This window comes from Plectropomus leopardus, chromosome 16 (assembly GCF_026936395.1).
Source record: "Plectropomus leopardus strain MGB_pleo_1.0 chromosome 16, ASM2693639v1, whole genome shotgun sequence".
NCBI lineage: Eukaryota > Metazoa > Chordata > Actinopteri > Perciformes > Serranidae > Plectropomus > Plectropomus leopardus.
In genome coordinates this window covers 26,193,375-26,207,175 of record NC_142191.1, presented here as the reverse complement: position 1 = coordinate 26,207,175, position 13,801 = coordinate 26,193,375, and the positions used below count along the sequence as shown (strand labels likewise).

The 13,801-nt window shown below is 41.4% G+C and overlaps 1 protein-coding gene across 4 annotated transcripts in view; it reads left to right on the top strand.

Annotated features, from left to right (window-relative positions):
• The window catches only part of filip1b (filamin A interacting protein 1b), a 48,878-nt gene extending 35,292 nt beyond the window's left edge, over positions 1-13,586 (top strand). Inside the window, exons 5-8 of one of the 4 annotated variants that reach the window (XM_042503132.2) lie at positions 3,620-6,386; positions 6,534-6,598; positions 8,537-8,594; positions 11,546-13,586. In XM_042503132.2, the coding sequence (XP_042359066.1) occupies positions 3,620-6,386; positions 6,534-6,598; positions 8,537-8,594; positions 11,546-11,554 (2,899 nt within the window). In that variant the 3' untranslated portion in view covers positions 11,555-13,586. Of the gene's footprint in view, positions 1-3,619; positions 6,387-6,533; positions 6,599-8,536; positions 9,246-11,545 lie in introns of those variants that run through there. The other 3 variants (XM_042503133.2, XM_088089124.1, XM_042503131.2) reach the window with 3 other exon arrangements.
• The last annotated feature ends 215 nt before the right edge of the window (positions 13,587-13,801 follow it).

Here is a 13,801-nt window from a genome sequence, read left to right as displayed (position 1 = left end):
CTGCTGTCGGCTACCGAGAATGAATGACCTGTGCGGGGTGGTTTGCTGGTGGATTTACGGAGTGGAGGAGGAAGTTGTTGGCGGGTAAAACTATAAACGACAGACTTTTGGCCCATTGGCACGCGCTACCAAGCTAAGGACTATCAACCTGTACCTCTTCCAGTCCAAAAGTGCAGCTGCAGACTACCGGTAAACTATACTGTGTTGTCTTTGAAATGTTGTTTTTCGATTCATGCTAGTTGGCAGGAGAGGGGAGGGGGAAAAAGTATTATGTTATGTATATGATATATGTCCAGGGAAAAAACTCTGGCATCATGTTGGCTAAAATGTTGGTGGCATTCTTATGTAAGCTGTCATGCATGTGGACATAACATGCAATATCGAGGTCAGCAAAATGATCTAAGTCATGTTCATATGTCATATGATAAGTCTATAATATAATTGTTGTGACAGGCCCTCTCCTGACTTTCCTTTAATGCCACTGGGAGTTTGACATTTGTGGCTTTGAGTGAAATACCTAAACACTATTGATACTATTGATACTGATGATTTTTTTTAGACATTCATGTTAATGTTATGTTATGTTATGTTATTGCAATAAAACTGGTGATCCTCTGACTTCACATGCAGCAGCTGAGGCTAATGGGAATGTCATTAATTTTGCAGGCATTTGGTCTTAAATCAGAGGACACAACATTTTAATTTGATGGTGGCACTAGATGAAACATGAAAGGGATCACCAAAAATCAGTAGGCTTCCCCCTCTGGGCACCATTAATGTGTCTTCAAAATTTCATAGCAATCCAGTTAATAGTTGTTGAGATATTTCAGTCTGGACAAAAGTGGTGGTTTGTTTTCCAAAATGTGGCCATTTGTTACTCATTTTCTCATTTTGCTTTAGCCAGCAGTGGGAAGAGGGAGTAGACATTGGGAAGGGGTGGATAAGAGGATAATGGGGATATGGTTTTGTGTTGTTGCTCCTCTGTGCTTTTATCATAGAGCCTCAATAAAAAGAGTTTAAGAGTAAAATATAGAAAAATGAAAATCAAATTGTCACACCTGTATTGTTTGGTACAATGCCTCCCTTAACTTCTAGAACAAACTGCATCAGTGTTGTAATGCGATTTGTTGCCGAGTTTTCAAAACCACAGGCCTTGTCACTGGGAATTAATGGAAGATATCTTCAAGGCTTTCATCCAGTAAGAGCTGAAATGTGTGCAACAGAAGAAGCCATTTATTTCCAAAATTACAGGCAGCCAACAAAAGTGCAAGTATCTAAGCCACAAAAACACAGGCAATTAATGTAAAAGTGCTCTTGTGCCCTGGTGATATTTCTGTATAACATGGTTTTGGTGCAGTGATAGAAAGCATCTGCATCTGTAAGCTCTTTGCGCCGCTCATATTTGGCTCATTTAGGAGTCTCTGCAGTGCAAACCACAGGCCTCCTCTGCTGTCTGAAGCTATGATCTCACACACATACAATCCAGCCACTATGGAGAATTTATGTCCACGTCCTTCTCCCTTTGCACGATACAGGGGGATTATAATGAGAAAGGCTGTACAAGTCTGGCATTGTCTGCTCCAAAACAAAAACTCTTGCCTTGCATTGTTGCCTCGTTTCTATAGAAACACTTCTGGCTGTAAGGCGGACAGGAGACAAATAGGTCAGAACTGGAGCAGCATTTTTAAGGAAAAGGACAAAAATGTGTAAACTTAAGGGTGGCTTTTTATGTTATGTCATACCTGCTGCACAGTCATCCCGCCTCCCCAGAGAGCAAAACAGGAGAGAAAGAAGAGGAGTGCACAGAACCCCTCCTCCTCCTCAGTGTCCAAACAAGGGCAGGGCCTCTTTGGCCATATATGGAGGGGTACATGACATCACCAGCCAGTGGAGCAGTGCTTTTTAGCACAACATCCACTTTTTTCATTGTCCACCGATGACATGTTTGGAATGTGATGGCTTTAATTCCCCGTGGTGCCGGGCCCCCTCCTTCCTTCACTCACTGGCCCCGTGAGAGACTCAGCAGCAGCAGCAGCAGCAGTTTGACTCCTGCTCAGCTTTAGAAACAGATATGGATCAACCTGCTCTGCATCCCAACTTGTTGGTAAGTTGAACAGAGTTTTAGGGGAGGAAGCTTTTTAAACAGAGGGAGAAGACTGCAAAGGTCTGGAATCTGAGCCTTTGATTTAAACTTGCAAAACACTCGTGTTTAAACCTGTTTGTATATTTGAGACTCTGGTGTGACCCACATGAAGGGGAAACTGCAGCAGACTCTCTCAGACACACACAGACTCCCGCAGAGAATTAGTTAAACATCTACCAACACGAAGCTGAGTTCTCTTGAACTTTGTCGGCAGCTCTGCGGTGCCATTTACTGCTGCTTTATCCCAGTCGTTTGGTGTGTTGATGCAAGTTTGTATTCATGAATGCATAAAGGTCATCATGTCTATGAGTACTCTCAATCATGCATTTGGGGGTGTAGATTTCATTTCAACAGTGATGGCGGGACACATATGAAACCAGGAAATACTAAGCATCAAGCACTTATTTTACAGCATTCTTTTGGAGCTTTTTGCACAAATTTGTTCCTTTTTTTTGTATCAATTAAGGGGGGGATGTCTTTGATTTCTTCAAAATAAATGTCCTCTGTCCTCTGCTACTTGTTTGTGTTCATTAGGTGGGAAAATGCACAGTGTAAATATTGAGGGAGACAAATTCGTACCGATGTATCCAAGTACAGTAGTAAGACCGCTTCTCTGTTCTTCTTTTGCCCTCTGATAGTGTACAGACAGAATGTCAGGTGAACTTTAGAGGTGGTGCAATTGCATGCAGGTTGTTTATTCTGAACTCAAGTGTTGACATTTGAAACAACACTTTTGCCAGAAGATGTGGTTGGATGAAGCTTCATACAAACTGGTTTGCTTCAAACATACCTTAGCCTTAGCATTTCTAATGTAGAAATGCAGTTTTTGTCCAAGTCTCCACATTACGGAGTTGTTCTAGCACATATGATCAGTAATGCTGGTGCACCAGAAATTCACTTTTATTTTTGACAAGCTGGAAAAAACATCTGAAACAACTTTTTAACCATGATTGAGCCCATTAATACCCAAATCAATTCAATTCTGTCAGTCTTTCAAGTAGTTGACTGTGATCAGTTGTGCAAGTCACAGCGGAAATAACTTAAGTTCCCAACTCAAGACACCTGTGTATTAAAGGAATTCGTGGCCTGCAGCCATAGTTTGTTCACTGAATCCTAAACAGGAAAGCTCTTTTGGAGAGAATCACAAGTGTTCAGGCCTTTATCTGACTCTTTTTTTCTTTTGTACCCTCTCTTTTCTCGCTGTTCCCTTTTATTTTGCTTGCCTGCCTCCCCATCCAGGATCAGGTGGTTAATGCTCTCATTCTGAGTCTGGTTTGGCTTTTTAGAGATGTGCTCCATCTTTCCTCCATCTGATATGTTTCTTTTTCTGCAACCAATTATTCATGTTTGCGAAAGTACTTCTAAACATTTTGATGTCAAATTAATTCAGGGTCGATGTCCTCTGCATTGAAACAAAGTCCTGGTGAAGACATGTTTCACATTACTACTCACATCTTGAATTTGTCTGTTTCTTAGGCTCAAAAGGCTGTTGGAGCAGGAGAAGGCCTACCAGACTCGTAAGGACAAGGACCACAGCAGGAGGTTGGAGAAAGTCAGAGCGGAGCTGGTTAAGCTCAAGTCCTTTGCCCTGATGTTGGTAGACGAGCGGCAGCTGCATATCGAGCAGATTGATCAACAGAGCCAAAAGATCCAGGACCTCACTCAGAAGCTGCAGGAGAAAGAGCAGCGTTTGGCGGCAGTCACTGACACCGCCAAGGAGGACAGTCAGAAGATCCTCAAGTTGGAGGCAGAGCTGGAGCATCGAGCAGCCAAGTTTGCACAGGAACACGAGGAGATGACAGCCAAACTGGCCAATGAGGAGTCCCAAAGCCGACAGCTTAGGCTGAAGCTGGCCGGGTTGGCACACAAGATTGAAGAACTGGAGGAGAGCAACAAAGTGTTGCATAAATCAGAGGAAGACCTGCAAGAGCTGAGGGAGAAGATCAGCAAAGGGGAGTGCGGAAATTCTTCTTTAATGACCGAGTTGGAGAATCTGCGGAAAAGAGTGCTGGAGATGGAGGGCAAGGATGAGGAGATAACCAAAACTGAGACTCAGTGCAGGGAGCTGAGGAAAAAGCTGCAGGGTGAGGAGAACCACAGCAAGGAGCTGAGGCTGGAGGTGGATAAACTGCAGAAGAGAATGGTTGAACTGGAAAAATTGGAGGGGGCCTTCAGCAGGAGCAAAACAGAGTGCTCCACACTTCACACAAACCTGGAAAAAGAGAAACGTGTTGTGAAGGATCTGGCTGGTGAGCTGGAGATGGTGAAAACTCGGATGAAAGAACTAGAGAGCTCCGAGTCAAAGTTTGAGAAGGCCGAAATGGTTCTCAAGGATGACCTCATGAAGTTGAAGTCCTTTACAGTTATGTTGGTAGATGAGAGAAAAAACATGGCAGAGAGACTGAAACAGGAAGAACAGAAAAGTGATGATTTGAGTAAGATGTTCAAAGCAGAGCAGGGTAAGGTTACAGAGGTCACAGAGAAGCTGATCGAGGAGAGCAAGAAACTTCTTAAATTCAAATCAGAAATGGAGATCAAAGTGTCCACCCTCAATGAAGAGAAAGAAGAGCTAAAAACTCAACTTGCAAGCGAGGAAGAAAAGTGTAGAGAGATGAATGCCAAGATTGGAAGTATGAAAATAAGAATGGACGGACTTGAGGAGTCAGAAAGAGAAATGCAGAGAAAGTGGTCCAACAAGGACAATAACAGAAATCCAGACGAAGACAATAAAATTAAAGAGCTTACACTAGAAATTGAAAGACTAAAGAGCAGGCTCAAACAGCTTGAGGTTGTAGAAGGAGATTTAATGAAAACAGAGGATGAGTATGATCTACTGGAGAAGAAATACAGAACCGAGCAGGACAAAGCAAACACCCTGTCTAAGCTGCTGGAAGAAATGAAAAGTCAAATCGCCAGAAACAAAGCCATAGAGAAAGGTGAGGTCATGAGTCCAGAGGCTGAGCTCCGAATTCGCTGCAAGATGGAGGAGGCTAAAACTAGAGAGCTGCAGGCGGATGTCCAGGCACTGAAGGAGAAAATCCATGAACTGATGAACAAGGAGGACCAGCTCTCCCAGCTGCAGGTTGATTATTCTGTCCTCCAGCAGAGGTTCATGGAAGAGGAAGAAAAGAAGAAGAGCATGAGTCATGACTTTGCCAACCTTACCCAGGAGCTGGAGGCCACCAAGCGCTACAGTCGAGCCTTGAGGCCCAGCATGAACGGCACAAGGATGGTCAATGTCCCGGTTACCTCCACAGCAGTGCAGACAGATGTGATGGTCAATGAGCCCGCTGAGGACGAGACGGCGGCAGGCTTTATCCGGAAATCAGTCCTCGAAGAGAACCATTTAATGAGCAACCTGAGACAACGGGGTCTTAAAAAGCCAACAGTTCTTGAACGATACCCTCCAGCGTCAGCAGAACTTGGGGCAAGAAAATCCTGGATACCCTGGATGAAAAAGAAAGAGGCCATCACGCTCACTCAGACCGCTCCTGAGAAGACAAATAGGGCATCCTTGCTCCATCCACCAGAGATGACCAGGCCTGGCCAGCCACTGCACATCCGAGTGACCCCAGATCACGAGAACAGCACTGCCACCCTGGAGATCACCAGCCCTCGAGCTGAGGATTTCTTCTCCAGCACCACGATCATCCCAACTCTTGGCCTTCAGAAACCTCGCATCACAATTGTCCCTAAACCCACAACCGTGGCATCAAAGAGCAAATCCTGTGAGTTCACAGGAGGTCTTGATCGGGCCAAATCCCCGGTCACGATTACCACCATCTCAAGGGCCAAGAGTCCGGACAAGACCAACAGCTGTAGCTCAGACAGCCTTCAGTCACCAGTGTCCATCATCACAGTCAGCACCACTCCTGTCGCTGAAGTATGTGCTTCACCGGAGCCTCACGAGGTCACTGCAGGCCGCACAGTCATCAAGATGACCCCAGAGAAACAACCTGGGCCGGCAACTTTCAGGAAATACAACGGCAACAGCAACATCATCACAACAGAGGACAACAAGATTCACATCCACCTGGGTTCACAGTTTAAGAGGCCTTCTGAGGGATGCAGTAGTCCAGTGTTGACGCTGAGGAGCTCAGAGAGCAGCAAAGAGATGTCAACAGGAACGGTGCTGCGCTCCCCACGGCAACCCTCAATGGGGAAGACGATTCAGAGCAAAATGACAAGCAGCATAACAATTACACCTGTCACATCGGCGTCCTCCAGGCCGACACAGTCAGTGGTGAGAGCAAGATCATTATTATGTCCTCCATCTGTCTTTCTTTCTGAAAATGCTATGACCCCACAAGCATAAAGAGGCACAGATGACTTAAGTGCCTTTTATCCACGAACAAACGTATCTGAACAGTGTCCAGTCTTTATGTTGCAGTTGCTTCTGAAATGTTTCAAAATGAAATCAGGTGCTGTGTGCTCCGTAGATAGCACTCTCTCCAGGTATAAAACAGTGAATTTATAAATGTATGATCTCACTGGTATGAACTAACACTGGAATGATCTGACATGCATTCGATCCCAGAGAGGCCTTTCTAAGGGTCTTGTAAAGACATGCTTCCCAACTGACAAATTCACTCCTTTTAACCAAACACGGGCAATAAGTGACCCATTTGGATGTTTCACTTTTTTTACTTTAAGAACTTAAATTTACAGAAATGCAAACTTGTTTAAACTTGTAATGTCACCCAACCTAATGTCAATTGATAGCTAAGAGGACCGACCTTGGTTACACTCTTGTAAATAGACCCAGAAAGCATTGACTTGATGATTTGCCACTAAATCAAAGACAGCTAGCCCTGCTTCAGGACCATCATCAGTAACTTGGACATTACAGTTGCTTAGACAGAATTCACTGGATGGTAGGCAATCTTTTTTAACAACTTATAAGGTAAGAAAAATGAACAAAATGCATGATCTAGTCCTGCGCGGCAGGTTATCGGCAGAGTAAGCATGCTTCCCCCATGCGGGTGTATGTTTGTTCAGTTTATGCCACGGTCTGGATATGCAGGTGAGGTTAATTGGGGACTCTCAATTGTCTCTGTGTGGTAAGGCGTGTTAGCCCTGTGATAACTGGCGACTACCAAATTTGTGCTGGGATAGGCCCCCCTCAACCCTGCAGGAATAAGAGGGTATAGGTAATGGATGTATAGATGGTTGGATGAGTGATTCACTCCAACCAAAAAAGGTCTTTTCAATTAAAGCTATTAACATAATGACTTAAAACCATTTTACAGTAACACAACTTAAAAAACGGTGCCCTCCAGTCATTGAGCAAGAAAGACATTCTGCAGCTTCTTTGATTTTGCGTGTTTTGTATTAATTAAAGTTTTTCTTACAGTGTGTTCACATAGAGCATGAATTACATTTTCACATTGCGTTACAAATACTGCCATTGGAGTATTTTGCAACTGGCTAATATTTGCCCTTTACAGCTGTGCAAACGGTTGTGCTAAATAACTGGTGAGGGCAGCTAACAGCTAACTTTGTTTGCTGTAAAATACAATTGATTGTTGGGATCAGGTTATGTGAATGTGCTTTAAATTGAGGCTCTGTGCCCTGAACCACTGTGAACCAACATGTCAGATGACTGTAGGCCCACATTGCCACTTCCCTCTTTCCATTATTTACTTTCCACAAGAGAAGACCACCTTAAATTACTCAGAGGGTTTTGCTAAGAAGTAACTCAATAAAATAGTTTCCACAAGTCACAAATACTCATTTTTACTTACTTACCATGCAGTTCTATGGCTTCAATCATGAATCTCTGAGTCATCTCTTTTCTTGTTCTTTGTCTTTACAGCACCGATGTTGAGTGGTAGAGCTCAGGATGCTCACAGATGTCCTCCATTACTAATTCTCAGTAATGTCAGGAGAATCCAAAAAAGATGTCACAGCTGATAGGCTTTACCCAAAAGGCGTTGCGCAAATTTGTCGCACACACTGAAAAATTTCAACTTGTAAACTACATAAATCGAGTGAATTTTGAGCGTTCCGGTCATTGGCATTAGCCTGCATGATTTGCATCTATGCACTGACTTTGTATGTAATCTCCCTGCGCTCGTTCGTTTGGTGTGAACGCATTATTAGTCAGAGTAAGTTATGCCATTTTGTTATTTGGTACACCCATGGCATCGATATTTTCCAACCTTATAAGCTCCTAAGAAAATTGCTTACCATCATATGATTTGTATTGCAGTGATCCTGGAACAGGGCTAACCCAAACCACGCTTACTGGGGAGCTCACCTTTTCTTTATGTGCAGTTCCTGTATAAATGTAACATCTACAACTCATGAGAACAGTTAATAACAGATCAACTCTGTGCTTTTACTTTTCTGTGATCCAAGATATTTCCTGATGTTGCTTTGTTTATTTTGCAGCCCGGTTCGGATGTGCAGTCAGCTCGGAGCGCGGCCACAAGGATCCCTATGTCAAAAGGTATGAAACCAAGCAGCAAGGCGGTTCTGGGCGTGTCAACGGTGACAAGGTTAGAGTCGCGGGCCGAGAGCCAGTCAATGAAAATTGAGCTGAGGAAGTCGACGGTTTGTGGCTCTGCCTCTGCAGCAGGAGGCAAGAGCTGAGGGCTAAACACGCTGCCATGGCAACACCTCATGATTGAGTTTGCTGCCGAATCTGCTGCCAAATATGAGTCACAGGCCACATCAGTATAAAAACATAAATGGGACTCAGTGTGAATGTCGCCTCTCACAGCAGCTTAGCTCTCCAAACACTACTATATATCATCCCCACCTTCACTTTGCATTTCTACATGTTTTCAGGGAAGATTTTATGTATTTTCAGGCAGGTTGTTTAAGTTTTTCAGTCGTTTTTAATTTCCGCCGAGGATATCTTTGCATGTTTCTTTTGCATCTGAGTGCATTTTGATTAACTTCATCCTGGTGTTAGTTTTGGGCAGTAGCTCTAGACTTGCTCTCATCATTTGACATTATTTCATAGCATGTGTTTATTTCACCACCGCTTTTGGAGGTTTCCAGTCACTGGAGCACTGTGAATTGTTTGTGACAGTATGAATTGTCATCATTTTGTGACAGGCACCAAAATAAAAACTATTTATATCTGAACCAAGAACGGCATTGCTCTGTAGAACTCATTTGTCTATGGTGTGAGTGAGCTTTGTGTCTTAAAATAGTGGGTGAGAATCATCCAGGAAACCTCCATAATATTAACCCGTCCATGTTGCTAAACAAAAGCACAACTCAGCAGCCTACAGCATACACGATACATGAATTTTCAGAAACAGTGAGACTTACACTTGCCGAGGATGTCATTATCTCTGTAGTCCATCACTACTAAATGTCCATAAATCTGCATACAAATCTTCAAAAAACAAACAAACCATATAATTTCATAATTTCCATAACTTTTCTTTTCTTTTCAATGCTAGTGTAATCCAGTGATACTTCTCTGTACACTCATGGGAACACTGCAAAAAAACACATGGTAATTGCTACTTCAGCATACTTTTAATGCTGCTTTTGGCCAAAATGTCTACGCCTGCAATAGCTATGGCTGTAGGAATTATTTTTTTTAGGTTTTTTAGGTTGTCCACCTGTTCTTATGTATGTCTCATTCTTATTACGGCTATATCTCAAGAAGGCCTTAAGGGAGTTTCCTCAAATTTGGCACAAACCTCCATCTGGACTCAAGGACGAACCCATTATAACTTAGTGGCAAAAAGTCACTGTGACCTGAAAAAACGTTTTTAGCCATAATTTATGAATTCATTGGCTAATTATGACAAAATTGTACACAGATGACTTATAGGATAAAATTATGAATTGACATTTTATATCCAGTACGTCAATGGTTCACTTCACTGTGACATCATAATGTTCTGCAAAAACACTTTTCTGGTAATCATTTAACATCATAGTGGTCAGATATTGAATTGGTGACACTAATCTTTGGTGCCCACCTTAAAACTGTGCTGATTGTGTAGATCAACTGTGCTGTGATGCTGAAGATGTGTTTGAAGCATCCACATTTTAGAATCGGAGACGTGGTGAAAGCATTGGCACTTTCTTCCCCAGTAAATCTGCCAACAGATACAGATATGTTGTGATTTGACTTTTTATGCATTGGTGCACATTATGGCAGTCCCATAATAAATCCACTTGCGCCGGTGTCATTTCATAGTGAATGTTAAAACATGAAGATGGTCTTGTTTCAGGTTTACATGAATATCCAATTTATGCAAACAAGTTTGCCGATGAACTCTACAGACTCTGATGCATCAGAAAGATTGTTCACTGCTGCATAAAAATATATAAACATTTCTGTGGTTGCAATACATATTTCTGTACGTCATATTTGATCCTTTCAGCACAATGTAGGAGATAAGCATCTAGCACCCTCTTATGGACATGTATTAAAATACAAAATGACATCTTCACATGTGGTAGAAACGAATACCATTTTTAATTCTGACATCTCCAACATATAAATCACATTATAGCCATGTCACACATCCTTTAATGGTCATCTCACTGCATCTCTGACTAAAAACAAATCAATAAACCACAGTTATCTGCAGGTTATCATGTTTTCTAAAAGAAGACCAAGAGAGAATTATCTCAACAAATTCCCCTGCCTTAAAGAGCCGAGAGAAAAAGAGACTGCTGATGTCAGGAAACAAGGGCATGAGAGAGGGATATTAAACAATGCTGTGAGAGATGTAATAGAGTCTGGAAGAAGCATCTGGAAAACAGGAGGGCAAACATGAGGAGAGTATAAAACACTGATTCACATTAAGCCGAGTGTTTTTGTTTGAGCTGCAGCATGTTGGCTGTGACTCCCCCGAGGCTGCTGCAGAGAGGTTTAACTGGATCAAATGCTCTTCCTGGGAGAAACTACAGAGGCTGCGCAGGATTATTAAAATCACATTTGAGCATGATCTTCTTGTCGGCAGTCATGCCACGGCCCTCTTCTTCTGAGAAAACTGGAAAGAAGGTGTAGGATAAGGACTTTAAACTCAGCATATAACTTTGTTGGCAGCTTTAGGGCTACTGAAATATCAATATTTAGTATAAATTGTCAGAAAGCAGTGTCACAATTTCCTAGAGCCTGAGGCGACATCTTCAAATCACTCCAACAAGTTAATCCTTGATACCTAAAGGCAAATTGGTTTGATTCCTGCAAAAATATGGGGAGATGGATATGAGCGACTTAACAGCACATGGCCCAAAAATACTAGGAATTTAGTAAAATGTACCAAAAAAATCCTAAAAATAAGCAAAACAAGAAAAGTGAAAAGAAAATAACAGCCCGTTGGCTAAGCTCCGAATGTTAGAGAATAATGTGATTGTTGAGCCAAAATTAGACCATAATTTGGCTTTTGGGGAAACACGTGTTGTAATTTTCCACCACAGGAACGGTGATGGACGCCTTCGCAAACAGCCGACGCTGATCTGAGATCTGTGATTGTTGAAGCGCCAAGACAAACATCTCCTGGACAAAACATGCAAAAAAGATGCAAAAAAGTGCAGTTTGAAATGAATGAATCAAGTGTTTTCATACAGAATACTCTCTATGTGCTTTATGCAGTTTGGTGTACAGTCAGAATCTGAAATGTTGAATTCAGTTTGTCTAGACCAGGGGTCAGCAACCGTTTCAATCAAAAAAGCCATTTTTGACCAAAACTAATTTTAAAAACATGCCTGGGGCCGCAAAACATATTTGAGCCTTATAGTTAAAGTAAAATGGCTTATTAAGTATAAATAAGTCTTATTTGTCTAAATAAGTATTTATTTATATGTTTTACAACAATGTGGCTACTCTACAGTGGGCTATTCGTGATTATTTGGGACTTTAACTTGCTAGAGGTGGCAGTTAAAGCAAACAAATCTTTTAACACGCTGTTAAATTCTCTATTTTCCTCTGAGACTTTTGGATTTGTAGTAAATAACCAGCCTAGCAAGAGAAACTCAAGACAAGCCACAGTCAAAATTTAGAAGAAAAGGTGCCAGGCCATAGATGTAAGACACAAATTTTACTGCAGTTTAATTTAATTATTCAGTGTTTTTTTCTAAAAGTGGAAAATGTAAGTATTTATTTAGACCTAGAACAGAAAAAAAAATTAAAATGTGAAAAAAATTCATGTCCATGATTTCTTTTTTTGTGTGTGTCAAAGCCACTGGAAGCCACTAGAGAGGGGCTGAAGAGCCGCATGTGGCTCCAGAGCCACAGGTTGCCTACACCTGGTCTAGACAGTCCAGGCTATGTTTACACTGCCCACTTCTTTATGCCTTCATTACTTTACCCCCAAAACTTTCCCCTATTTCTTTTTACAAATCACATTGATCTACTTAATGTACAATTGAACCAGCAAACACAGAGATTGCCATCTGCAGTGAATACTATCAAGACAGATCACAATTTACTGAATGATGAGCTTGGAGTTGGGGTCTAAGGCTTGGATGGAGAGCTGGGGCAGTGGAGGAGCCTGTAGCACTCTCCCCTCTCTTTTTATACCAGGAACAGCCCCAGGATCAGTCAGATAAGAGACCGATGAAAGAGTAAAAATTTGCAGTACTCCAAATGAATCATGATGTGAAAACTCTTTTTATAAAAGTCACACTGAAGGAAATCTGATGAATTCACACATGAAAATGTTTTCCATACGCTCTGTGTAAAATTCAGTAAAATATATACGGTTGCTTAGAGATTTACCAACCTAACTGTGACAGTGTCTGATATCAGAGAAAATTCTTAAATAGACCATATTTCAGTGGGGTTTGGTGGGATGCTGATTTACATGACAGTTCATGGAGATTTAAAATTATGCTGTACTACTACAAATGAAACAATAGACTTTTGACTCAGTTTTTGAGGTCTCCTAATGTTTTGTTTTGTTTTGGGTTTTTTTTAGTCAAAGGGTGCCTGTGTTTTATGTGAATTTGATCATTTGGTCTTGTACAGACAGTTTGTTGGACAGTGGCAATGTATGCTGGATTTAAAATTTGCTTTGGAAAGTTGCTGAAGTATTTGATTGTAAGGAAAGTAGTGGAATGGCATGTTGCTTTGAAGTGTATTTGAAAAAAATTAAAACTACATTATTTGTGTTAATCAAAACAAACACAGCACTTGGGGATTTTGAGTTTTAAGCAATATTTTATTGCCCCCCCCATTTATACATGTCTACATTATACATTATGATATTTCTGACGGTTGGAACACTTTAGCAAGACCTATGATAATGCACCATATATGCACTTTGAACTACAGCAATGGATTTGTCTGAAAAAATAAATAAATAAATATTACAATAAACGCTGAAGCATTAAAGACTACTTTAGCAGTTTTTGTGAACCGTTTTTTTCATCCTGCTCACACACAGTAGACTAGATACTTAGCAGATTCTTCTATTAATTTCTAGTGTTTTGTGTTGAATAAATTTTTTTGGCAGTGTTTTCTCCTTATTTCAGTTGAACGCCTACCATGTTTGTTTGTTTGTGCCATAAGCTGTTCTGTTATCAGAATTCCGAGATTTAAAAAAAGTCAAATACTAATTGAAAATATAGAAATACTGAAAACTCTTAACATGGAAATATTAGGAAAATCTGGTCCTGTGGAAAAGTACCCTAGTCAAAAGGAGGAAACAGCCTGTACATCAATGCATGAGGCAT